Source organism: Pseudorasbora parva, chromosome 11, assembly GCF_024679245.1.
Source record: "Pseudorasbora parva isolate DD20220531a chromosome 11, ASM2467924v1, whole genome shotgun sequence".
Lineage (NCBI taxonomy): Eukaryota > Metazoa > Chordata > Actinopteri > Cypriniformes > Gobionidae > Pseudorasbora > Pseudorasbora parva.
This window is the reverse complement of record NC_090182.1, coordinates 17487489-17515289: the sequence shown is the minus strand read 5'-3', so window position 1 is coordinate 17515289 and position 27801 is coordinate 17487489. Positions and strand designations below refer to the sequence as shown.

General features: G+C 35.8%; 3 protein-coding genes and 1 pseudogene across 4 annotated transcripts; 2 read left to right on the top strand and 2 right to left on the bottom strand.

The window, feature by feature from the left end:
- Positions 1-412: 412 nt before the first annotated feature.
- si:dkey-109l4.3 (uncharacterized protein LOC559137 homolog) lies at positions 413-2690 on the bottom strand. Its single transcript, XM_067456531.1, has 4 exons — positions 2249-2690; positions 1344-1535; positions 1144-1226; positions 413-674 (listed from the first exon to the last, which is right to left on the bottom strand). Exons 1-4 carry the CDS (start codon positions 2430-2432, stop codon positions 636-638), a joined length of 498 nt encoding a protein of 165 aa, XP_067312632.1. The 5' UTR covers positions 2433-2690; the 3' UTR covers positions 413-635.
- Positions 2691-2913: 223 nt separating this feature from the next.
- Positions 2914-3712, top strand: tomm5 (translocase of outer mitochondrial membrane 5 homolog (yeast)). The gene is made up of 2 exons (XM_067457308.1): positions 2914-3130; positions 3426-3712. The coding sequence occupies exons 1-2, from the start codon at positions 3010-3012 to the stop codon at positions 3458-3460; spliced, it is 156 nt and encodes a 51-aa protein (XP_067313409.1). The 5' UTR covers positions 2914-3009; the 3' UTR covers positions 3461-3712.
- Positions 3558-7404, bottom strand: grhpra (glyoxylate reductase/hydroxypyruvate reductase a). Of its 2 annotated transcripts, XM_067457307.1 has the most exons (9): positions 7181-7401; positions 6709-6839; positions 6562-6634; positions 6346-6462; positions 5423-5511; positions 4991-5092; positions 4739-4874; positions 4424-4554; positions 3558-4338 (listed from the first exon to the last, which is right to left on the bottom strand). In XM_067457307.1, the coding sequence occupies exons 1-9, from the start codon at positions 7261-7263 to the stop codon at positions 4217-4219; spliced, it is 984 nt and encodes a 327-aa protein (XP_067313408.1). In that variant the 5' UTR covers positions 7264-7401; the 3' UTR covers positions 3558-4216. The 2 variants fall into 2 exon arrangements, with proteins under 2 accessions (XP_067313408.1, XP_067313407.1); XM_067457306.1 differs by lacking the exon at positions 6562-6634 and having other exon boundaries at positions 6346-6535; positions 6670-6839; positions 7181-7404.
- Positions 7405-7671: 267 nt separating this feature from the next.
- Positions 7672-27126, top strand: LOC137092824 (uncharacterized; annotated as a pseudogene).
- The last annotated feature ends 675 nt before the right edge of the window (positions 27127-27801 follow it).

Sequence of the window (27801 nt, the reverse complement as noted above, 5' to 3'; positions counted from 1 at the left end):
TAACGTAAGCACAAATTAGTTTCTTTTCATGTGCATAGGACAGAAAGAGTCATAAAGTGTGGCACGTGAGAATATCATCATTATTTAGACATATTCAAAGCATGTAATCTATGCTTTAACTGGAAATGTACATACACTGAAAGGGTTTAACATACCAAAGGATTGTTTAAGAGTACAAAATAAGTTACATTTAGTTTCTTTTGTGTTTATTGAGCAAGTGAATGTTTATTGTGACACTGAGTATAAGACATGTTGAAGGAAGAGTGCGTGCAGAAATGAATAGAGAAATGAGTGAATTGAGATGCTCCATTCATAATTGACGCTGTATATTATTCTATGTTTCAGACCATTCTTCAAATAAATGTGTTGCACTGGAAAGACGCCTGTTTCTTTGCAGACCTGTAACATATACTCTGTTAGATATCAAACATGACTGATATCTTTTATTGTAGACAGTCATACAAGAAAGTACTGAAACAGCACAGAAAAGAAATGTACTGTCATAAAGGCACACATGTCAATTGATATCACAATATGTTAATTATGTTTAAAAAAAAACATGGAAGAGAAATTGTGCTAAATAACATAGAGTTGGTCTGTGCTTTCTAGTTTAGATGACACTGTATCCAAAATCCTCAGATACAATCAAGAGTGCTGACGACTTCCTGGAACACCTACAGGATAGGGAGGGAAAGATAGTTTGATGATGAGAAGACAAAACTGCCATAACTGCATATGAGTAACCTGAAAAACTACGAGCAAGTGTACCAGGACAAAAGCTGTTTAAAACGCAAAGGGTGGTCACACCAAACACTGATTTGACTGTTATTATGAGTTAATTAAAAAACAAAATCTATTTATGACTATTTTTGAACGCATTCTCACTTTACAGCATTTTTACACAAGTGTCTAAAAATGTCTACTGTAGCTTTGCAGGAAAGATTCTTCAAGCTCCTTAAAGAGATTTTGTCGCACTTCTTTTGGATTTTGGGATTTTTTTGGGTGGTGAAAATATTAAACGTACCTAAGACTTTTGCACAGTACTGTATATATATATATATATATATAGAGAGAGAGAGAGAGAGAGAGAGAGAGAGAGAGAGAGAGAGAGAGAGAGAGAGAGAGATTTTACATTAAACTTACTTGCAAGTTTGTGAATAAGTAAGACAGTGCAATGAAAAGCTTTCGCTCACGTTCACTATATCGCCAGCAGTGGATCGCTTGACCTACATGAGCAAAGAGATTCTCTTATTAGTAATTTTAACTACCCATTTACTAAAAAAATTAACTTGAAATGAACATTAACTACTAATTCAAAGGATCATATTATTCGAACATAGTACCTTGGACTTTCTGTTGAAATCCACCTGCTGCATTGCCAATGCAGAAGCAGCCCTCCTCAAAGCTGATCTGATCATATTTTTCAATGTTGGCTAATAAAGTGCCATTTACAGGCAGGTATAATGTGCTTCCATTAGGCTCCCAGCTCTCAGAGTAGAACACGCCTCTCTGGCCATCAATCAAGACAAAACCACCTAGAGGTAAGACAACTCGTAAGTCAAATGCATTACATGACGTACGATTAAATGTACAATTTTTCCTAATGCAAATGTTATCAATGCAGTAAATCCTATATCACAACAATTAATATAATAATATAATAATAATCCAAATCTAACAGGATCCACCCACCAATTAGCCAAATGGAACTGCTAAACAGCAGATTGGTATATGTTTAGGAGATAAAAATGCATGTAAGAATAATCTATATACAGAACAAATTAAAGAACAGTACAAAAATATAGTTTTAAAAGGTTCAGGGAGGACGAATAGCTTTGACTAAGTGTTCTCTATTAAAAAAGAAAATATATATATATATATATACACACACACACACCACATCAAAGACATTTCATAATAAATATAGTAAATTGAATGTATTAAGGTAATATTATACACAGCCAAGCTGATTATTATTAATGAGTAGTCTAGTGTAGGCGTAAATAAGAGACCTACTCCTTTTCGGACATGAAGTGTTAATGTTGTTTTGTTTTTCAGTTTATTAGCTTTTATTTTATTATTTTTATTTACATGCATTTTACAAGCATATCCTTTATTAATTTAATTAGTTGTACTTTTGTATTAAGGCATTTAATTAGATCATTTTAATACATAAAGTTACATAAAAATTAAGACTTTAAGACTAAATTCAAAATCTCTGGGATTGATCCCTTTCCGCCATACTTACGTTTCTTCAAATTATCTGTGGAGGGAAAACCCTTAGGACCATCTGCTTCTTTGCTATTTACATTATTCATATCATTTCGTTTACGTTTACTGGGTAAACAGATGGGCGGCATCTCAGTAAATCCATTAATCCATGTCATATGTGTCTGACACACATTACTGGACATTAGTCTATTGGGGTCCATAATTCACTAAATACAGTAATATCGACCTTTTGTATGTAGCCTATTACATGTAGCTACAATCTTCGTGCCTTTAAAGCACTCGGTCCCTCATGTGATACTAAATAAACGCCAGAATATGTGACAGACAGAATCTAAATGAAATAATTCAAAAACGACGCAAATAAATAGCCCTTTACTATGTTATATGTCTTCCTTTACATGGACAGACGTTTCAGAAGCGCGCACCTAAAATCAAAACAATGCACCGTTACTAGAAGTGTTGTTTTTATTTTTGCCTGATTTAAATGGCACATTTTCTATGCTTTTTCTGGAATATATTTTAAATGTTTTAGTATATATTCAACTTTAAATACAATATATTGTATTATAAAAGGAACGGATTCTTTTTAATCATACATTTATTGTGACAATATCCGATGTACTATCAGGCACAACGTAGTAGGCTGATAGTAGCGAGGGTCCTGGCAGCATGCAGGAAATACGGTGTGACGTATTTCCCTTTTCGCATGCCTTTTGGATTGAAACTGTCTTGGAGCTATAATTTCAGGCACATATAATCGTTTATACCAGCTTTAACATGTTTAAAATCGAAGGACTTGGGCCAAAGATGGACCCGGAGGAGATGAAGAAAAAAATGCGCGAGGATGTCATCACGTCTGTTCGCAACTTTTTGATTTATGTTGCGCTTCTGCGAGTCAGTGAGTATTCATGCATGGATTTGGTTAGATCAAATGTGCACGTGTGATCGTTATAAAACTGAAATTATGTCGGTATTTTTATTGAGTTTCTCGAGGCACCATGTGAGACGTTCTGGCTGATGGCCTATTCAGCATCCTATCATTTGAATGTGATCTTTATGGATGTGAAAAATAGAGGTCACCTTTGAAATATATTATAAACGGTGTACAGTAGCAGCTTATTGAGTCAAGCAGAACAACGTTTCTTCATGTTAATATAAAGTTTTATGTTGATAAATTGCTTTTTGTTTTTCAGCACCCTATGTTTTGAAGAAGCTTGACAGCATATGAAACTTCACTATGGACAGAAACATTCCCTGTACAGATGAGCATGCAGGACATGGACGATGCTGCACAGTCACTTACAACGCAGTCAATGAAGAGAAGCTGTAACTTCATGTATTTTATTTAATTTCTTACTGGTTAAAAATGTATGTACTTAATTTGTTCTCATCCAATATCAATTGCAAGCAAGAAATGTCTGACACGATATTGTCATGTTCACTAAGGTATAAGCAATAAATCTCTCATCAGTTATTCCCATTGACAGAGTTGAGCAGAGATTTATAACATTTACTTTGCATCAATTTAAATATACCAGTGGGACATTTAGATTAATTTCAAATGTGTTACAAGGGTAAAAACTAAACACTGATCATAAACTATTACGTTTTCAATGAAATCATTCAAATTGTATTCAAATCCTGATGTGACTACTTAAAACGTGCTTCTCCATGAGATGCCAAATACAGGAGTTTAAATTAATCTGTTATTGTTACAAAATAAACACCATATAATTGTAATTTTTTTAATCAATGCCAATATAATGCCATTTGAGTGTTGAATTACTTCACATGTTAAATATCACAGTAAAACAAATGAGCAAGATAAACATAAGACATGTGTTCCGGTTATAATCGAGATTATCCAAGTGAAATATTTCTAATACACTGTATACCCTCTAATTGCATATGGTTAATGTAGTGCATTTAATGATTAGATGTCACAGTACTGACTTTTTTCTATTTATAGGCACAAGTTAGAGCACTATAATTTCAGCTCACTGGGCATTTCAGAGCCTGTCAGTCCTGCCAGCATGTTGTTTGCAGTGAGTGCGCTCATTACACCACGTGTGGAGTAGGTGGCACTGCCGATGTGAGGGAGGACCACTGTAACACAATAAAACCAAGTTAGACATGTTTTTTTATACAATGACATGGCTAAACGGCTAAATTAGTGAGATTTAAAGCTCACCGCAATTTTTAAGGGTCAGCAGTGGGTGATCAGTGGGCAGCGGTTCTGGGGTTGTGACGTCAAGCCCCGCTGCTGCAATCTGACCACTGCTGAGGGCTTCATACAAGTCCTCTTGATTCACAACTGACCCTCTGGAGAAAGGGGAATACAGTATTTTTAATCTAGTATCGGCAGTCAAATAGACACTAGAAGCAGCAGATTAGTAATTAGTAAAGGAAAATGTAATGCCTTGAAAAATACATAGACAATTCAGCTATCGCAATAAATAATAAAAACTAGCTTTACTGGTGCTCTGCTTTCACTAGTGAGGTATACCTGCTGGTATTGATAAAGATTGACGTTTTCTTCATCTTGCTGAAGAAGGTTTTGTCACAAAGGCCCTGAGTGTCAGGAGTCAAAGAACAGGACACTACCACAAAATCACTCTCACTCACCAGAGTGTCTAATGGCACTGAGAGAGAGAGAGAGATTGCAAATGATGAGACGAGGCCAGGATACAATCTTCATATTCCTTCTAATTAATCTTAATTCATACATGGAGTGGCATTAAGCTATTTCTTTTCCTACCATATTCCCCATCAACCTCTTGGGCCTGAGGTTTGGGTTGTCTGCCTGTGTACAGCAGTCTCTTCACACCAAACGGCTTCAGTCGCTTTGCAATGGCCAAACCTGCACACAGATTAAACAAAACAAAAAATTGGGCGCAATAGTCAGAATGCTTTTCATTTGTGAAAATGTAATTCTCCCTATAATGATATTGTCAACATAAAACAGATCTAAATTTAACGTATCCACCTTCATTGTTTTCACAACATAAATTGTGTGATGTCTTTAATTACCCTGAGAGATTACACTACATATGGTAACAAGGTTACGTGGCTTGTTTGCACTATAAATGTCACTGAAGTAAAACAACAGATGGTGTATATAACAGAGCAGATGCCTTTGTAGTTTATTTATGCTACTGAATGGAGGAAAAATGCATCATTCATACTGTACCTATGCGGCCCAGTCCAATCACTCCAACAGTGCTGCCCGAAAGACCATAACCACACAGCCACAGAGGCTTCCATGTACTCCATCCACCACTGAGGGATGAGGAAAATATTCATATTCAATATAATTCATAATAAAATTAGTAGAGATGCACAGATGCATCGACCAGTAATCAGTGGTTTTACTATATAACGGCAGATTGTATCCTGTCAATCAAAAGGGTGAGGAAAACACGTCTGACCGCAAGTTAACATGACAATAGCACATTAACAGTTAACAAATAGCTACATAAAAGCAGGCTCTATAAAATACTCTTTCAAATTCTGTCCATTTTATCATGAAATTCAAACAAATGCCCTTTTGACACTCCTAAATGTGAAGTGACATAGCTGTAGCGTCTCAGTATTGGCATCGGCTGATATCATTCTGAATAATCGTATCGGCTGAGAAATTTAGTATTGGTGCATTTCTAAAAAATTAGATATAGGTAATTAATTATTACTGACTCGATTTTAAATTCCAAGATTTTGCTTTAAGTCACCATAGCAATTATTTCAATTGATGTATCTGTGCCTATCTTTTTTTTTCATAATGTATTTATGTGCCCTAATAATTTTTAATCCAAATAACTTCCCCTCCCTATTACATCTCTGCTCTGATGAGCCATGGGTGGACAGTAAAGTCCAGCTCCTTCTCTCTGAATGTAACTTGGCCTTATTGGGTGGAGCTAGAATATCCAACCACACAATAATCCTACCCATAACTCCCTAGCTGGGTGTCATTTGACTCTGCAGTGAGCACCACTTGTTTCAACATATCACAATAGGAAAGAATATAGTATCACAAATTCTGTTATCCACTAATATTTGGACCAGTTAAAAGCTGTGATGTATGTCATGATGTGGCAGAAAAGGTGTCGGATTTACTTTTTCACTTCCTCTACACCCTCTGGAAGACGTCGGGCAGTGGCCAAGAGCAGAGCCACTGTCAGCTCAGCTGTAGCATCCGTCAAAACATCAGGAGTGTAGCCTACTCTTATCCCTCTGGGATGAAGAACGAGAGTATTAGCATTTAAATTATCCATCATAATTGGTCCACTGCCCATTTTGTCACTTCCTGGGATTACAGAAACACAAACTCACCGTTTCTTTATCTCATCTATAGCAAGGTGGTCAAATCCAACAGAGAGAGTGCTGATCACTTTCAAGTTGGGTCCTGAGCATATTTAATAAGTATGTTAACAGTATTACCTGAAGTTGTTCTACAGCTTAATCTGATGATTGCCTTACCAGCCGCATCCAAGACCTCAGTATCAATTTTGTCTGAGAGTAAACAGAGAATCCCGTGAGCACCTGCCACCCCCTTAAGAAGTTCTGCCCGGGGCACAGGCTCATCAGAGTCCCACACTGACAAGTTACACCTGCACAGACACAAACACAACATGGAACAGACATCTGAATCATCGAAAAGTGCTTATTTGCAGTTTGTACAAGTTGTTTCGTTTAAATTGTGTTGTGCTACATTATTTATCAAATATATCAACGCGTGCAACTGTAATACTAAGGTCACTGCTGGGGTGAGATCCTTGAGGCTCATGAATTGCAGTTCATGAACTGCAGTTGCTGCCAATGAGTGAACACCGTCGTATTTTTCAGTACATCATTGTATCCTTCCACGGAGAGCATCTCAGACATTTTTATACATGCAAAAGTAGCACATATTGCATGCATAAACACCAGAAAACCATATAAAGTTTCGTACATGCCAGCTTTTTGGAGTATTTTTATGCCCTCCTGAGGAATGCGTCTCGTAACGAACACTTTCAGCATCTGCTGTGCGCTCATCGTGCACAATTAAAGGTTTAACGGATGGATTAATCTAATATATTTCACTTTGAAACCGGTAAAAGCAGATATCCACACAGACTTCCCTCAGTGGCTACAAAGGTGGGAGGCACTGAAAAAAGTACGTGACAGCGCGCGAAAGAGTCTCGTTCATCAGGCTTTATCGCCATCTAACGGAGCGGATGGACAGCGCACCTGTGGCTTTCTTATCCATGTCCAGTCAGTTAATTGGGATTGAAAATGAGTTCTAAATTACGACAGGTAAATTCATTGTGGGATTTGTTTGAATCGCTAATGTGCTTTGTTTGTTTTGCTAGAAATGTATATACATGTTTGTGATACGTTTAGCTGTATTTTAGCGGCTAAATGAATACACAACGTTACGTGAATATGTGTTAGGTGTGTGTGACTGATTTAATTCGAATTTTCTGCAGGTTATGAGGTGTTTATTGACTTTAGTTCATCGCGAGTGTCGTGGGTCTAAAACCCAACGGCCAGGAGGTCTGATGGTTGTCATGAGAGAGCTCAGTGAATCTCCATCGATTTTAACCGGTAAAAAACGAACAAAATAAAGTCATTCTGACGTTATCAGACAATATTTCATTGTGTAAATGACTTTAATGATTTGTATTAATGTTTCATTAATCGTGACAATTGTTGTCATTCGCAGTATCTGCTGCTGGTGCATGGTGTAGCAAAATTTCTAAGTCTGCTTTGAATGGTGAGCATAGGAAGAAGCATATTCACAGATAAGTGTTATTATCAGGTTAAGATTTGGTTCTTCTGTTTTCCTTTTTTAGAGACTATGGAAAGACTATCTTTACAGGTCCCACCTTGTGAGTGTGTTCATCAAGAAGAGCTTGGGAGGTTTACTGGCAATTTTGGGTCATTGTTTTTTACCTATTCTTTTTATGTAAGTGCTTCCTAACTGAATAATACATTTTAAAAATGTCTTTAATTATCATACTACAGTGTTTATTTTTATTTTGTACCTCAGGCATGTATACTGGTAGTCACTTATTATTTATCATTTATATTATATTTATTTTAAAATATTGGAAAGGCTGCTAGTCTTTCAGTGGAGGAAGAACAGTCAGAGATCCAAAGGTTTCTGCACAGACTTAGTCTGGTTTATGCGCAGGTGAGACCAGCGGTGTTCATTTGATACCTGATTTCAAACTATATTAACAAGATTGATAATTTCCCACAATTACATTGAAATAAACTAAATGTTTTATAAATGTGTATATTTAGCATGATGAGTAAAACCATTCTTCTTTTTTTCAGTGAAGATCTGACTGCCTTTTTTATATATTTTAGGTGCAAATCATCTTTGAGATTAGGACAGATTCAACAACCCACAAGCAAATGTTCAGGTTATCTAAAAATGTATACACTGCTGTTCAAAAATTTGGGGTCAGTAAGTTTTTTTTTGTTTGTTTTACTGTTATTATTCAATGATAGATTCAACTGATAAAATCAGTAAAGCCACGCATAGCCTAATGTTATTTTTTTCATGTTTCTAAATGCCATTCTTGTTCTAAAAGACTTTACTTAAAAAAAGCAGAACAGTCATTTTCAACATTTATAGTAATAATAAATGTTTCTTGAGCAGCAAATCATCTTATTAGAATCATAGGGTCGTGTGATATCTAGCTAGATAGCTTTAGTTGGCTTTTCCATCCCAGAATAAATTACATTTCTTAATTTATTATAGAAAAAGGTTTGTTTAAATGTTAATATATGTTAACAATATTACGGTTGACTGTTTTGCCAAATAAGAGACTTCTTTGAAAAACAATAAAATATCTTTCTGACCCCAAATAATAATAAAAACCCAAATCTTGTTGCTTTTACTAATCTCTTTATTGAAGTCTTACAGGTCTACTCTTCAAATTCTCATTATTATTTAAAAAAATGTTTTGTGTGCAATAGTCTTTATTTGTTCTTTTGTAGTGGAGTGGCTGGAAGTCAAGTTTCAGTGAAGGGTCACAGAATTTCTATGGACGCTGCCGTATACAAACAGTCAGTTTCTGTAAAATTATTTTAAATAGACAAACTTAGTGTCAAGCAGAATCAACACACAAGACTAGCCATTCAGCCTTTACGTGTAATTATTTTCTTCACATTTTGATTTTGTAATTTTGTTATGAAGGAGTCCATCCTCTCTGTGGTGTTTCCCATCCTGTCCAAAAATGCACCCGGTATTGGGAGACACACTGAGTTGTGTGCTCCCCACTGACATAATAGGGGCTGGACTGTGTGGGGAAATAAGCATGGTTACCATGGCAACACTTGCACCCTGTATGGATCAGTATTTCAACTGGCCCTGTCATCTCTCATACATACGGATATCCTTTGCAGTGGTCACATAATAATCGTTATTCAAATTTAAGAGTATGCATCTGATTTTAAGATACTTGCCTTACAAATATGGTCGTTGGTATATATATATATATATATATATATATATGATTTTGATGCATTATTCAACAAACGATATTTCGTTTTTTTCCTTGACATTCATCGCACATGCTTGTGTACAGTCCATGCGGCATGCCTCTAATGCAACAAACACAGATGAGTTTCCTCCAGAGTCTGGCTTCTTCACTCTCCTGGTCAGATCTTGGCCTTTCTAAAGTCTGTTGTATGGAAGCACAAAAAATCCAGGGTAAATTACAGGACTAAATGGGAAGAAATTGGGGAAACCGAGAGCCAATTCACTCACTGTTGTAATTGTATGGGTGGCAGCCTTGCTTCAAAGCATCAAGCACAAATTACTGTTGGCTTTGAGGCTAAAGTTGTTCAGACAGTTGTCCAGCATGTGTATGTATTATTTAATTCTGTCTTTTCTCTTTATAGGCTCTCTGTGTTCTGATGTAGAATTCTCTGTTGAAACAAGATGTAGCGATGCTATACAGCAGAACACTGAGGCAGAATGTAGCCGTTCTGTAGAGCAAACTCTGACGGTCTTCATTTTCATTCGGTACACTGACCCCTTCTGCTCCCAGATCTCTGACTTTATAAGTGAGTTCCATTTGCCTGCCCTATCACATAGAAGTCTTAAGGTCTTAATATTGTCTGCTGAAGTTCTGCTTTTAAATGTGTCAGGTAGTGAGGAGGTTTTCGAGAGACACTTGGATGCAGTTCTTTGGTACAATGGAAATCAAGTGAGGACGACTCTACAGTCTACCATGAAAAAAACGCTGAAAAGATTCCAGAAAAAACATGCTGTAAGATTTGTCTGTTAATGGAGTTTAATTGCACTACTGTTCAAAAGTTTAGGTCAGTAATATATATTTAGAGGTGGGCATAGATCATTTTTTAAACTCTAGATTCATTTTGAAATTAATCTAGATTAAAATGGCTCATCTGAATTCTGCCGAAGGCTTTCAGAATGTGTGTGCTACCCTCTCACATAAGTTATGCTAGGGGTGTAACGGTACAGATTGCTTATGGTTCGGTTTGTATCACGGTTTTAGGTCCACGGTTTCGGTACGGTTCTGTATTTTCTATGTTCAGGGAAAAAAGGACTACTGTCAAATAAAAATAAAGAAAATAAGAAGAAGAATTTAAATATAAGCAGCAGCACAAATAAATACTATCGAGCAAAGAAACTAATAAAATAAACAATGCTTTTCAGGTAGGTCTAACATTAGTTTTTAGATAGAGAAAGTTCTCACAGCGCGCGTTCTCACTTGCATCTTTTGGCTCTACATGCGGGTGATGACGGCGAAATGACTGCTCATATTCGAACATACGGCAGCACTCGCATGCACTGAAAAGTTTTCAAAGAGAGACCGTTTTGCCCACATTTTTATTTTATCATCGCTGTTGTAATGTACCCTATCACTGAGAAGCCAGCACGACAGAAACATACATAAAGCATTATTTTCAAGTTACAACCCATATTAAAGATGCGTAATCAGATGTGAGATGAACTGTGGTGCAAGTGCAAGCTTTTACACGGCAACCCTGCTCTGCTCAGACGGCATATATATATATATATATATATATATATATATATATATATATATATATATATATATATATATAACACTGCGAAAATATATATGATTGTCAAACTATATATATATATATATATATATATATATATATATATATATATATATATATATATATATATATATATATATATATATATATATATATATATATATATATATATAAAACACTGCGCCATAAACATTGCACCATTTCATGCTTTTCATCTTCATAAAGATATTTCTTCCTCCCCATATTGCATAAGAACTTTGACTTGTTTATTAATGTTGGACATCCTCTTCAAGTAGGGTTTCCATATACATAAGTATATGTATAAATTATAAGTATAAATACATAACTTGTCTGAGATACCAGTTATCTAAAAAGATATGGAGAAATAAAGCAAACACACATTCTATGAACAACTCAAATCTGAATGCTTATTGTACTGATATCTTACTGATATTTATGTTTCAGGTAAGTGCTGAAATGTTTTATTAATCACAAAATCTTAAAAAACATATATCAATATTTCCACAAAAATAATATGCAGCACAACTGTTTTCAACATCGATATTAAAAAATGTTTCTTGCACACCAATTCAGCATGTTTGATTTCTGAAGGAACATGTTACACTGAAGACTTTGGTAATAGACTCCTGAAAGTTCAGCTTTGCATCACAGCAATAAATAGTTATTTTAAATTATAATAATTTTTCACACCAATATTACAGATTTGACTGCATTTTTTATCAAATACATGCAGCTTTTGTGAGCATAAGAGACTTTCAAAAACATAAAAATCTTACAGAGCCTAAATGTGTGAACAGTGCTGTACATTGAAAAATTGTGACAACTATAGTCATTGTTTAAAGAGACATATTTTCTGTGTGTACTTCAGGCCAGGCAGAAGTTGGATCAGGCCGTATCCATCGTCTTGAGCTCAGTGAACAGTGTAATTGCCAGCAGCAGCAGTGCAGAGTTTCGAAGAGCCTGTTTTGATAGCATGAAGGTATAATATATAACTATAAATTCCCAAAACACCCTGAAAGTTGTATAAAATGTTTAAAACTGAGTTTGTTTCAGGTCAACAGTTCCTGTGAGTTACGTGAATCGTTACAACAGTCGCTTCAAAGCATTGTGGATGGCCGCTTTGCTCCAAAGCTTTTGTGTAACCAAGAAATGGTGCTGTTGTAAACCGTGTTTTATATTATTTCATTTTTGCATCATGATTTTGCCTTCTTTATAAATGTTTGTGATTTTAATCTTAAAAGGGGGTCGAGGCTGTTAGCCCTGAACAAAGTAGCATTGACTGCTGGGAGGAAGGTAAGTTTAAAGGGTGCACAACACACAGTTTTTTTTTCTGCCCGCCTCATGTTAATCTTGACTACCTATAGAGTAAAAGTAGGCTATTGCATCTTTCATATCTCCAAATAGTCTTTAGTTTTATCATATTTATAAAAGACAGATATGCTGGACCGATTCTTTACAAAAACAGCCGAGCTCATGCAGGCGTGCAGTGGGCGGAGCTAAAGCTTAATAACTATAAAGCTTAATAACTTTCTATTCAATATATGTTCATGTTGTTGACATTATATGCACTTATGTGCCAATTACCAACAAAACAGACATTTGATGCAGTTTCACTCACCAGTTTCGATTCATGATCAGACAGGAACAAACAAACACACTTGCAGAACTCTGTTGCTGCTCCAGAAAAACTAACTGCATCCACTGTTCCCTTAATGATGGGTTATTTGGGAAGCTGAAAAAGGTTTTATTTCCCTCACAACCAAAAACACACTTCTTTGGTGGCATTGTTAATTTTGTGGTCTAAAAATAAAATGACAGCGCTGCCGATGTTTTTTTTTTTGTTTGTTTTTTACAGAAACAAAGCTTGTTGATGTTGATCATCCGGGAAAAGTCCCCATACAAGCAATCTGCCCTTTATGATGTCATACAGGGCCATACTCGACAAAAACTTTACAAAACATATTCAAATCCTGAAGGAGTGTATTTGGCACAGAAATACTCTGTCATACATCCAACAAGTTTTTATTTAAATGTTGGCCATTTAGCGTGATAATCCAACGCTTTAAAGGAACTGTATATAAGAAATGTACACCTGCAGTACCAGTTTTAGCCACAATCTTGCATACACTTCCTTTAACATTGTAAACCAGTCAGCATGCATGATATAGCATTATACCATCCCTTTAATAGTCTTCACAATAATTCTGCCAGGAACTCTTATGATACAGGAGAGTTTGTAATCTTAATAATTCTCATTTCATGTCTTTTTGGAGCTATTGACTTTGAAGCACCACAGAAATCATTAATAGATTTTGTCAAGGTTTTTTTTTCTTCTTTTTTTCAGCATTTAAAAATCCACCAGATCTGTCTTCTAAGAGGATTCACTGTGACTTTGAATCATTCAACTTTATCCCTAAGAAGAGGCAATGCTCAGAGACATTCTCTGAGTATTCTCCCACCTTCATGAACAGTGTCTTTGAGGCAGCAAACTTCCAGAGAAGTCCCCTGTCCACTATACAGTTTCCTAAAATTCAGCAAACTGAAATGATCGCACACATGCCCTCATCGCTGAGCCTGGCTAAACTAAATAATGAACAGGTGGATAACTCTGTAATTACTGTAAATACTGTATGTTGTTTATTAAACCTGGTATGTAGCCCAGAACTCAATCACAAGTGTTGTGTATACTGTGCATTTCCTAATTGTTTTGTTATCTTTCTTTGTGAAGGTGGAGAAGCAGTGGCTCCAAGAGTTTGAGAACTTTTCTGAATGGGACTGAGAATCAAATGAGATTGATTCTATTGTTGCTTTGTTGACATCTTCAAAACATATGCTGGAAATGTTGTTGCTTCTATTATCATACTCTATCTATGTATGTTTAAGATATAAGTCTTTTTATTTTGTTGGCAACATTAAAACACACCTGTTTATGAATATATCTTTAATGTTTGAGTTAAATTTATGTTAAATGTATTGCGAGGACATACTACCGTGTATACCGGCAGTTGTCAGTGTTGGGCTCTTACTATATATATATATATATATATATATATATATATATATATATATATATATATATATATATATATATATATATATATATATATATATATATATATACTCATTAGTTGCTCCTTTTAAAACTACACTGTTTAAGATTATTATTATTACTCAACAGTAATTAGTAACACTACTAGTTATAATACTTTTCTATTAAAACGGTTCTACGGTTTTTACATAATTTTTGTGAATCTTGTGAATTCATGAAAGTTGCATATAAGCAAACTTGATGAAAATCCACAAGTTGTTCAACAGCATCTATTTAATATGTACCACTATTTACATGTGACATTAAAATTAAAGTAATGGCTAATCTTTTGAAGAAGCTTGTTTGCTAGGTTGGTGACGTCACATACGTACACGGATGACAACGAATAGGAAAAAGAATAGGGATGATTGGATTTTAGAAATTCAAATCATTATAGCGATTGTGACAGTAACTAGTAGTATTTTTTGTTGTTGTTTTGTTTTTGGATGGTAACTAATATTATTACTTACATTTTATTAGTAATAATTACTAGTTACCAGGGAAAGTAATACTGCAATGCATTACTAGTTTAAAAAAAATCGAAACAGAGACTGCATAATTAATTGTGTAAGTTTAAAACCTGACAAATTAAGAACGTGACCAATTTGTGACACCCTAAACATACCTAGTTTTGAATTGCTTGACCGCAGTGCTCCAGTGAGGGGCTCCTCCACTAGGAGACCGCTCTGCGAGGCTGCAGAGACGGTAAATAACGCTCTCGTTCAATCAATCACGATCTCGCGAGCTCAGCTCTTGGTCTTCGCTGCGTACAGTGTTATGTTCTTCATGACTGTGTTGAGTTAGTCGAACACCACTAATAAATAATGGACTGAGCTTCATAAAGGTAAAGTATGTCTAACGGAGGGGTATTTATTTCCGCTTCTGTGTTTAATATGTATATAAATACCTCAGCAACTATAGCATCTTGCTAAGCTGTAACTAGCTGTCAGGCTAGGCTAACTGAAAGACACCGGCTGCAGTCAGGCTCAGTTAGCTGTGTGTGTTGTTTACTGAGCGGCGGTCTTCACTTAAGCTGATAGAAATTAAAGTAACGTTAGTCGCACGGTTAGACATCTGCTGCCTGGCTCAGGGACGGAGTGATTGGATATCTACCGTGGTACTACTGATATCATTGGGTGGTAATTCTAAGCTTATGCTAATCTAACTAACTTTGACTTTTAATGAATTAAAAGGTTTTTATGTAACTGTTTGGAGAGGTTTGGATACCTCTGTCACATTGAGCTAATTAGCTGATATTCACTATGATTCTGGACAACATTCATTCATTCCAGCAGGTTATTTTAAAGTCCAGTGTAATGTGTTGAGTTTTGTGCATAGAGATCTGACGAATGTCATGTCTTTGTACACATGATCATGTTGCACTAACTGGCTTAATCTAATGTCTGTAGACTAGTCCACATTCCTTTTTTACCATTGATATGCTTCATTGTTATACATGCATTCAGGGTCCTTAATTGACTAATATAATTTCATATAAATGGCAAGCAGGATTCAGTGTGTGTCTCCTGGACTCACCACAGAGAGGATGTTCCCCTGCCTGGCCCATAGACCATGGAAAGTCCTCTGCCAGGTCTACCTGCAACAACGAGCCCCTCTGTCTCAGAGACCCTTCAGAATAGCAAAACCATGTTTTGGTAAGGGCATCAATAATCAAATTCATTCTGTTTCGTATATTATCTGCATTTCAATTAGATACAATAATTCAAGATTAGATCCAGGAATTATTCTGATTACACAACTGTGATTCTCAATAGGTTGGCAAAGTGGAGGGGGGGTGCACAAACTCTGGTTCAGCTTCCCTGATTCCAGAGTCACTTCTTTAACATGGACACAGGTCCAGAACTGTTCCACATCAAGCAGTGGTAAAGATGGATCTCCAGCAGGCCCTGTAGAGCCAAAACCCACTGAGAAAGCACAAGCTGCACAGCCCTCTGCAAAAATAGCTGGTAATGAACTCAGTGACTGCATTTTCTTATGCTTGGTCATAGGCATTTGAATGTTTAAAATTAGCTAGTTTATACCTATATAACGTTTCTATAAAATACTTTGCGTATACAGAAGAAGGAGAAATAATTTTTTTGGACCCCTGGTAATTTATCTGGTATTGTCTTTGCCCTTTTAGGTGCTAAAGTTAGCGCTGGTAAGTGAATATAATATGTGTGGTAATTATGATTTATTATAAAAGTAGATTTTCAAATGTATTAATTCGTTTTTTTCTTTTTTTGCATTTGAGATTCTAAACTGACGAAAGCGGAGAGCATTCAAGTGAAAGGTAGTGCATTCTTCTTTTATTCACAGAAAATCTAATTCTATTTATTTTAAAGCTATACTGTGTAACCTTTTTAGATTATTCTTAGCTAAAAACACTTAGTTCTTTCTAAAATATATGTCCTCAATAATGTATATTTACTTCTTTCAAGTAGTAAAGTATTCTCGTAAGTTTATAATATGCCATTGAAAATACATACGGGTGAGGGGTTCGAATGCCGGTCGCCATGTTGCCCCTCCATCTTAAAAGAGGGACATACCCGTAAATTCAAGCTTCGCTTTTCACGTTTTAACACTCGATGGCACTCATGAACGAGGTCGAACTGGAAGCCATGTTAATCTTGGACTAAATTGGCCACCGTAGGAGTTAAAACGAAATCAGAATTGAGAGGAACAGAAACTAATATTCACTGGATTGTCATATACCTTTTCACCGCTAGATGGGGGACAATATCACACAGTGTCGCTTTAACTATCACCATGTTTCTTGTGTTTTCAGTACGTGCTGTGCTGAAAAAAAGGGATTATGGCATCAAATACACCCAGAATAATTTCATCACTGCAGTCAGAGCTATGAACGAGTTCTGCCTCAAACCCAGGTACCTTTATCAAGTGGAGCTTTTGCAGTTTGAATTTTGCTGCCCTTTCACCATCTTTACATGTGGATCTATCCATTTTTGTGTGTGTTCAAAGTGACCTTGAGCAGCTTCGAAAAATCCGCCGACGTAGTCCCCATGATGACACAGAAGCCTTCACCGTCTTCCTGCGGTCAGATGTGGAGGCAAAGTTTGTACAACTGTCTTACAATACCATTCAAAAGTTTGGGGTCGGTAAGATTTTTGTTTTGAGTAATTGATACATTTATTCAGTAAAGACATTTATAATCTTTCTGTTTTCATCAAAGATCCTTGAAAAAAATGTTTTCCCCCCAAAAAATAAACAAAAACTTTTTTTAACACTGATAATTATACATGTTTATTGAGCACCTATTTAGAATATTAGAACGGTTTATGAAGGATCATGTAACACTGAAGCTTTTCATCACAGCTTTGCTTCACAGGAACAAATTAGATTAAAAAAATATTTAAAAAGAAAGCATTTATTTAAAATTGTAATAATATTTCACAATAATATGTTGTTACTTTTTTTCTTATCAAATATTTTCAGTCTTGATCATAAGAGATAGAAGAACAATAAAAAAAAAAACTGTACAAAAGAATCATACTGACCCCAAACTTTTTACCATTTTTTAAATTATTTTGGGCATCTGGTGTGAGTATCTAAAAAATAAAGTAAAAAAAAAATACATAGAGAGATGAATGAGCATGTTTTTGGGGTTCTTATTTAGAGCGCTGGATGTTTGGGGAAGTCAAGAGGCACTCATTCGAGAGAGGAATCTCAGGAAAGAAGTGGAAAAGGAGTACCAAGAAAGTATGTCTTTCTCTCCTCATTTACTGCATGATCTGCTGTTTTCATGTCATCTGCTGACTTAATAAACATTTGTATTTATCTTTCTTATTCAAGACATATTTAGAAATCAGCAGCTTTTGAGGGAATACAAGGACTTCTGGGGAAACACAAAGGTAAGAACAAGTACAAACCTGTCAATATAATGTTTGTGCTTTGTTACAAATACCTGGGTGTATGCAGTTTACATGATTCAATCATATTGGTCTTGTGTGATCATGCTGCTCTTATTTAATCTCAAAGGTTATTGAATTGAGCTTTCAGCTAACTGTTTATAATATTGTGTGTCTCCTATAGCCTCGGTCTAGGAAGAGAGCAACATTTCTAGAAGGGCCGGGAAAAGTGGTGATGGTAGCTATATGCATGTAAGCCTTAAGTTTGTGTTACACCACCATCAGTATAAGGGCCAGTCAGTCAATGAATGAGTTCTATGCATAAAGGAGAAGCCAACCCCATGCTTGATATCTATTAGATTAAGGATATTGAGTTATAGGGCATGTGCTCTCACATGAGGTTTCAAGCTCATGCAGTTGTGCGCTCTAGACAGGGAATATTCCAGTTGCAGGGAACACTTAGAAGGCTAAGAAGCAAATGTATAGCTAAGTATAATGAGGTTGGGTTCCTTCAACTGTCCATCCTATTTAAAATGGCTAGGCTATATAAGATAAATTTAACAAAAGAGTAATGTATCTGGCCAGTTTTTGTAGAGTGTACACATTTAAAAGCGAATTAGAACCAGGGGGATGCCAGGTGTGTGCAAAAACAAAAAAAATTGAATTCCAAAATTTTAAATCGAATACCAACCCACCGAAAGAATATTTGAATATTCGGGCCCAGCCCTATTGGAAATAGATAATTATTTGATTGAATCTAAAGTTTGAAAGAACACAGCTTATTGGAAATAGAAAATGTTTATAACAATGTAAAAGTCTGAATAAACTATTGATGTATGTATGCATCCAACAAGTGGAGATATAAATGTCTAATTTTACTTTTGTAATCTGTAGAAATGGACTGAATTTTTTCTTCAAGCTGTTGGCGTGGGTTTATACGGGATCTGCCAGTATGTTTTCAGAAGCCATCCACTCGCTGGCTGATACCTGTAATCAGGTGAGGTGGCAGTCATGTTTGTCTTATCTCCTTTATGTATTGGCCATTAGGTTTACATAAAAATGAATGCAGCGCACACTAGATGCCTCTGTCATCTTATCTGCTCTTCATGCCGGAGGAGAAAGCGGTGCTTAGGAAAATACTTTATAGACATAGTGGACACTGACAGGTGAAAAGAAGGCATCCTAACTGACAACTACAGGCAATTTGGAAGAAAAGTCCAAATGCACTCGTTTTCAAGGCCGCAATCCACAGCTCCGGTGCAAATAAACGTGACACTGCGAAATGCTACAAGCTCACAGCTAGCGTTAAGACTGTTGTTGCAGGTGTCTAGTAGTTAATTTTCACAGAGAATGCATTTTACTGTGCTGATCTACCATTGTTTTTCTATGTGAACGGGTAAACGGATGTGTTTGACCGTTGCGTTCGCGTCTTTTGCAGCAGATGTTCATATGGACATCTGACTGCTAAGTAGGGTTATTTTTTCAGCAATTTTGTGTGCCTCTGTACTTTACTGAGAAGAGAAGGTCAGGGAAAAATCTGTAGATGGAAAATCTCTATACATTTATAATAAATGACCTTTTGTGCATTTGGACTTTGTTAGCTAAGGTTTATTTATTATTTAAGTTTACATTTTTTTGACCCTTCAATTTCAGTATCTAAATGTAAAAAATTAAAAGTTCATTGTCATTTGAAAGTGTGTAGACAGGTAATGTATGATTTAAAACTAAATTAGATAGTAGGGATGTACCGAAATGAAAGTTCTTTGCTGATACCGAACACGTTTTTTATTTCCTCACCTTTTTTGTGTGTCAGTTTTTTAACCATTGCATAGATTAAAGTAAAAAAAAATAGCTATTTTTTCTTAATTTTCAAAGAAAAAAAATCTGTTACAAAATTGCAATTTAAAGGACAACAATTCCGGGGAATTTTTACGTTTATCTTGATCATTATATCTTCGTGAGTACAGTCTATAGAAAACTAAACTAACCTGACTGGTCCTTGCAACACAGAGTTAATGCCCAGAGCCCCCACTCAGCTAAAACGGCAACTATGGTGGAATAGACATAAAGGGTGTCTTTGTGCCTCTTAAGACACAAAATGCAAATAAAATGTCTATCCAACATGAACAGGGAACTTGCATGACAACGAAATGCGTTTAGCCACTTAGCCATTGTTTAAATTCACCTAAACAGTGTTTTAGACGGCTAGCTGTATCTCGCGCTGAAGTTCAGTGGGTCTCACGCTGAAGTCTTCACACTTCTTTTCGGTGACATGAGATGCAGCTCTCTCGCTGTCAGTTCTTGTGCCTGGAGCAGACAAGTACCTTGAATCAGAAACGTTAAATATTTGCGTTAAATATTTATGTACAGAATACATTAAAAAACAGTTTGGGACTGGAGAAAGAAACTGTTGCCATGTCTTTCTGGGACTCTACATGCTATTCAGGGTGCCTTGATTTTAAATGATAAATTAAACTTTTAGTGCTGTAAATTTTTGCAGCTGTGCCTCCTTTAGAATAGTCACTTCAGCAGGACAGTGTCTGCAAACAGCCAGTCTTCCTCACTGCCGACATGTTTGCTAAATTTACAAAGCGGGCTCTGCGCTGGTTGCTATTTGATCGCAATATCAAAAACATGGTTATTCAGTAATATTTAATCACTTATCTTGATTGATGAACATTCAGTGCATCCCTATTAGAAAGACATGCTCATTTCTTTTACTCTATCTTTCACAGGCACTTCTTGCAATAGGCATCAGTCAATCTGTCCGGAACCCAGATGCCATACATCCGTATGTACAGCTCATGCAGACTGATCCATCCCATGTTGACCTCCATATCCACTGGTCATGTCTAAATCTACTGTCCTTTTTTCTTAAAGTTACGGTTTCTCCAACATGCGTTACATCGCCTCTCTCATCAGCGGAGTGGGCATCTTCATGATGGGTGCTGGACTGTCCTGGTATCACGGCATTATGGGACTCCTGCACCCTCAGCCGATAGAATCACTACTCTGGGTTAGTAGTGTTTGGTTAGAACTTGTAGATGGGCCTTTATTTGATAAAAACAGTTAAGTTGGCAAAACAAATTTATTATTTTTTACAACCAAAATGTTTTATCTATTTTAAAATGCCATTTATCCCTGTGATGACAACTGATTTGTTTTTGCATTGTTACTGCAGTCTTCAGTGTCACATGAAACATTTATTATTATCAGGGTTGAAAACGGTTATGCTGCCTAATATTTATGTGGAAACCCTGATACATTTATTCTTTGGGTGTAGGTTTCTTTGAATAGCAATTTATAAGAACAGCATTTATTTACATTTGAAATCTTTAGTAACATAAATGTCTTTACTGTTACTTTTGATACATTTCATGTGAAATAATTAAATAATCCATTAAAATTGAATTTTAAAAAATCTTACTGACATCAAACTTTTAAACGGTAGTGTATATAGCTGTTTATTGTATTTATTTTATATATATTTTTGTCTGTTGTAGGCATACTGTATTTTAGCTGGATCTCTGGTATCTGAAGGAGGTGATGTGGTTTCTTCTTGCATGTTTTCATTAGCATTCACAAAGGTTTGACAGTGTCACTAATATCATCTATCTGCTGGTTTCCCATAAAGCTACACTATTAGTGGCCATTAATGAGATCAAGAAGAGTGCACATAAACAAGGCTTGTCCTTTTATGAGTACGGTATGTACCTTTTGGTTAATTTTTATAATTATCTTTGGATGTTATTGACTGTTATTATAGTTTTGACAATTTGGATATAATCAGTTTGATTGTTCTTCTTTGTTTGTGGACGACAGTGATGCAAAGTCGAGACCCCAGCACTAACGTGGTCCTGTTGGAGGACGCTGCTGCTGTGCTCGGAGTCATGCTGGCAGCTGGATGTATGGGACTCACGTCTCTTACAGGTAAAGTGAGACTTTTGAAGTAAAGTGAGCATGATACCTGACACCCGTTTCATGATATATGTCTTTCTCTCTTCTAAGGTCTCAACCACAGGGGCAAGCTTAATAAGCACATGGGATTGCGCTTTATAACATAAAGCGCAGTTGATGTTCTTTTTAAATGTGTAAACCCACCTCTCTCTCTCAGCGCACTAATGTTCTCTCGCAAAGTCAACGTCTAAGGCTGCCTAGAATCTAGTTCATCTTGCCCTGTGGCTTCAATGGCTTTGTGGGAAAAATGTGTAAAGATCTGGAAAATATTCTATTCAGTAAGCCTCCTTTCATGCTTGAGAACAGCCCTGATGGCAGTTTCAGCTTAGTTTATTATCTGGTGCTTTACTACAGTTGTATGTTATTGAAGTGTAATCAACCATGAAACTAACAGCAGTGTTATTTTACATAGCAGAGCTTAAAAAATAGCACTTCTGTTTCTACCTCTAGAGGTCTCTATTGTGCTATTAAAGACTACTGCATCCCATCCCATTTTTTTATAATAAGAATCTTATTAATGTCGAGTCAATATTTATTTGATCAAAAATACAGTAAAAACTGTTAAATTGAGAAGTATCATAAATATAATTTATTCCCGGATGTAAACTGCATTTTCAGCATCATCACTCCAATTTTCATTGTCACTTGATCTTTTTCGGAAATCATTCTTATATGATGATTTTGTGCTCAAGAAACATTTCTAAAGCACTTATTTGACAAATAAATATTTTATAACTATCAATGTATTTACAGTAACTTTTGATCAATATAATGTTCTCAAACAAACGAAACGTCTTTTTCTTTCAAACAAACGAATCTTACTGAGTACTGACCCTGAACTTTTAAACGGTACTGTACTTCTGCACAATAAAGAATGTACTTTGCTGATAATGCTACATCATTTTTAGAATTTTGTAATATAGAATGACAATTTATGTGTCAATGTTAGCATCTAGGCAAATTGATAACCTCAAGATTCATTATTACTGAACGATAAAGTTCATTGTTCTAAAAATCTACAGATGTTAAGGTGTTTGATACACTGTAATTACACATTAAAGTACTGAGTAATATTAAGTAACTGCATGTACTCAATTTATAGTTATTACTATAGTAACTACAAGTAACATATATAAATTACACTTTAAAATAGTGTTACCAAATATGCAGTTGCCATTGCAGTTTATAACATTTTAAAAATGGCTAAACAAAATCCAACTTTTCCATAATGCAATGGGCTGTGGGTAATTATATCTTATTCATGATAGAATGCTATATTAATTAGACAGTACATCATCATCAGCACCTTTGTTTGGGGTTTATCTAATACTATTCTCACACATGATTGTTCTAAACAGATTATTACATTTACATCATTACCTGCATTTTTTTGCATTGATCCCCTCTCTCTTTCTCCCTCTACATAGGTAGCCCCTACTATGACAGTCTTGGTTCTCTGGGTGTGGGCACCCTGTTAGGAACGGTGTCTGCGTTCCTCATCTACACTAACACAGAGGCTCTGCTCGGCCGCTCCATCCAGGCTGAGCATGTGCAGAAGCTCACAGAGTTATTGGAAAACGACCCTGTTGTCAGGTCAGTCCTCTGTCCCGGCCTCTCTCTCTCTCTCTCTCTCACAAGATGCCATTCTTACAGGTCCTAAAAGTACATTGAAGTTGGCATGAAATGGAAGCTGTGATAGTCTTTTCTTCACTAATTCCTGACACACACCGAATGGGCATAACATTACCCGTGTAGGCATGGACTCCACTTGACCCGTTGTGCTGTGCTATCTGGCACTAAGATGTTAGCAGCGGATTCTTTACGTCCTGTAGGTTATGCGGTGGGGCCTCCATGGATCGGACTAGTTTGTTCAGCACATTCCACAGATACTCGATTAGATTGAGATCTGGGGAATTCGGAGGCCAAGTCAACATCTCAAACTCGTTGGTGTGCTCCTTAAACCATTCCTGAACCAATATTGCTTTGTGGCAGCACGCATAATTCTGCTGATAGAGGCCACAGCCACCAGTGAATGCCATTTCCCTGGCATGGGATGATTGTGGTTTGCTATTGCTGTGATCCCATGTGAATGATGGGATGTGCCGCCTTTGTGTCAAAAAACACGTCATCAGAAGAAAAGAGATGGAAGTTATTTTGATTAAAGATAACATAAATTAAAAACAACAAAGATGCGCACAAATGAATCATTTATAATGAACGGTGCAATATTCCACTAATAAAATGACTTCATCACCAAAGCAGAAGCAGCCCGTTTCAAATGCTTTTCAAATTCAGGCAAGCATCACATTCTCAAATATAAGCTTGCCTGGACAGATTTACATCAGTGTACGTTCTTGCTTTGATGAAATTAGATTTGATGTCCTCACTGCAGGTCATTTTGTCTCCAGGGCGATTCATGATGTCAAAGCCACAGATATGGGGCTGAGCAAAGTGCGCTTCAAGGCGGAGGTGGACTTTGATGGGAGAGTGGTGACACGCTCATACCTGGAGAAGCAAGACATTGAACAGATCCTCAACGTATGTGTAGAGAGACAAGGCTTCTGATCTGATGCAGATCATCTGATGTGACTAGTGTTTGTTTGAGGCCTATCTATGGTTGCATAGAAGTCACTAAACTATAACCACTTTCAACAATTGATGGTAGTCCATTTTTGTGAGCTCTGCATATCAGTTGTACAATTATGTGTGTGTTTGTGCATTTGGCTTGCAGGAGATTCAGCAGGTGAAGACACCAGAGGAGCTGGAAAACTTTATGCTGAAGCACGGGGAGAACATTATTGACACCTTAGGAGCAGAGGTGGACCGTCTGGAGAAAGAACTTAAGGTATCTGTCAAAATATCTCTGTATCTCCTTCCTGACTCTCTTTCGGTAAAATCACCATGACTTATCAGACATGTATGATGTATGGTTCACTGTCAGAATAATTTCAGCTCTACATTCAGCAGACGCCACACTTATGGTGCACCATAGTTCAAAAAACACACAAAGCGAACTATTTAGCCACAGCTATTCCAATAAATCAATGTGAAACCTTCCAGTTTCACTCTTCAGTGTTTGATTTTGGAATAGAGAAATCTGATTTGATGTTTCACAGAAAGCAATTTGCCCAAAAAATTGCCTTTGTACATTGATGATGTCTTGGCAGACATTGGATATTGACTGTATGTGGAATTTGGAATCTTCCTTTTTGCTTTTGAGTGTATTTATAATTAACAACAAGGAGATTTATTTCTAAACCATGACTACTGTTCAAAGGTTTAAGGTTGTTAACATTTTTTATGATTTTAAATTATCTTATGGTGCATTTATTTGTTCATTAATACAGTAAAATTGGGAAATATTATTACAATTTAAACTTATTGTTTTATATCCTCCTGGCAACCAGGAATAGACTTTTGTCCACTGTAGACATTATATTTTAGTACATTTCTCTGATATAATGCATGTCACAGTTTTAGAGCACATTCAGGGCTTTGCAGACATACCAAATGTTTGGAGGTTTCACCAGGACAACAACAACTTCTTGGCCTTTAAAAAAACGGGTAACGTTAATGTTTAGCACTTATGAAATTATGATAACATTTAATTATAATTGTTTGTTATAAATCTCAGGAAAATGTTATGGGGTGTTCTTATCAAAACATGACTTTCTGTTACAAAACAGAGCGTTCATTTCATAAATGTCCACTGTAGTCAATGTTGACTTATATTACAAATTACATATCAATATTCCTATGAAATATTAGATATTATTATAAAAATGTCGCCATTATTACTCTCATTATTACACTTCTTTTCTCATTACATGTTGCACCAAGAACGCATTATTATTCAAATTAGATGTAGTGTATAGATACATTGTATTGTATTGAATGGGAAAATCCAAGTATGGCCATTTTTACCCACATATTGCATAAAGTAAAATGATATATAAATGCATTCCTTTATATATTTCATAACAGTTTAGAAACATCTTTAAACAAAGTTTTAAAAACCTAAAAATTGATTGGTGAATTAAAAATGAATCCCGTTGTTTTTGCCTATACATGCAATTTCATGTCATTTTCTCCTGGTGTCAATTACAGATAAGATATCATATGAATAAAATATAATTAAAAAAAAAATCTTTTCTGGGTCCTATAGGAGGATAATAGGATTATTTTGTAATTTGAATTTTCAGCATCATTACTCCAGTCTTCAGTGTCACATGATCCTTCAGAAACCGTTCTAATATGCTGCTCAAAAAAAAACATTATTTTTTTTCAGGATTCTTTGATTAATAGAATGTTCAAAAGAACAACATTTATTTCAAATGTAATATTTTATAACAATCGTCTTTACTGTATTAAAGTATTAATTTCTTTCAAAAAACTTTTTTTCATTTATTTACTGACCCCAAACTTCTGGACAGTAATGTTTTTGTTGAATCAAATGTCTTGAAGAACAAGTTAGCACTATTTTGTCTTTATTTTTCCTCAACTAATTCCTGACTCTGATCTTTGACAGCAACGTAATCCTGAGGTGCGGCATGTGGATCTGGAGATTTTATAATGCCATGGTATGGGGATCAGCATGAAGTGGAAGGAGAACCTCCCGTCCCATTCTCTCCAAACAGCCAATCAGCTGAGGTCTTATGTTACACCCGTCCCTCATCACCAAATCAATAATCTGTACATGGTTTCAGTAGCTGGTTAAGGTAGCTAAACATTAGCCAATACAAAAATAAGTCCAACTAGATGGAGACATGTCCAATAAGGATTATTTTACAGTCATTGGATTACAGTTCTATATGGTAGTTCGTACCATCAGAACCTTAAAATCATGTCCATGAATTATAAAAGGACCACTGTCTTATTTCATTTTACTCTTTGCAAGCAAAGCAGCATAAACACTCATATTTCACAAGAGTCATCACAAAACACCAAACTATTGGTGAACAGGATATCTTTAGGAATCATTCGCATGAAGGGTAAATTGCCCATTCTGATTTGTAAAAGCACAGGTTTAAATTATTTGTAAAAAAATATATATATATATTAAAATCCCATGTTACTCTAATGCTTTCCAGATTTAGAGATGTCGTGTTCAAGCAATGTCATTATTATTGAAAGAAAGGAGCTGTGCTTAGTTGAATGTTTATGAGCAAGTTACAAAAAGGATACAGTAATTTTTAATCTACTGCAAAAAAAAAACAAAATTCAGTTTAAATGGTTTAAAATAGTTTTAAATACGTTAGATTTTGTAATTCCCACATATTTACAAATAGATTAAAAAAAAATAGTACTAATAACCTATATTTATATATTACATCCACATTTATCATTAACTATCGCCCACCTCAGGCACCTCTGATGAAGACTGCTCGGATCTTCACATCTTTCCTATGCTAACAGTACTTATGTCCTCATGCTGCTTTTGGGACACTGTTGACTCTGTCATGTTGTGTGACTGAATGAAGAAAGCAGTTGTATATATGCAAAGACAGTTCTGTCTTTCTAAATTCACTAAAACACATTCTGGGTTGGCATTGTTGATTTGCCACATGGTTTCTCCCAAATAATTAT

Bases quoted from the DNA above. Each gene is read 5' to 3' on its own strand.
- si:dkey-109l4.3 (XM_067456531.1), bottom strand. From the start codon at position 2,432: ATGGACCCCAATAGACTAATGTCCAGTAATGTGTGTCAGACACATATG. The intron at 1,536-2,248 runs GTAAGTATGGCG...TCTTACCTCTAG, and splicing joins CACAGATAATTTGAAGAAAC to GTGGTTTTGTCTTGATTGAT. The intron at 675-1,143 runs GTAAGTTTAATG...CCTATCCTGTAG, and splicing joins ACTTATTCACAAACTTGCAA to GTGTTCCAGGAAGTCGTCAG.
- tomm5 (XM_067457308.1), top strand. From the start codon at position 3,010: ATGTTTAAAATCGAAGGACTTGGGCCAAAGATGGACCCGGAGGAGATG. The intron at 3,131-3,425 runs GTGAGTATTCAT...TTTGTTTTTCAG, and splicing joins TGTTGCGCTTCTGCGAGTCA to CACCCTATGTTTTGAAGAAG.
- grhpra (XM_067457306.1), bottom strand. From the start codon at position 7,263: ATGAGCGCACAGCAGATGCTGAAAGTGTTCGTTACGAGACGCATTCCT. The intron at 6,536-6,669 runs GTAATACTGTTA...CTGTAATCCCAG, and splicing joins AAGCTGTAGAACAACTTCAG to GAAGTGACAAAATGGGCAGT. The intron at 4,875-4,990 runs GTAGGAAAAGAA...TCTCTCTCTCAG, and splicing joins AGAGGTTGATGGGGAATATG to TGCCATTAGACACTCTGGTG.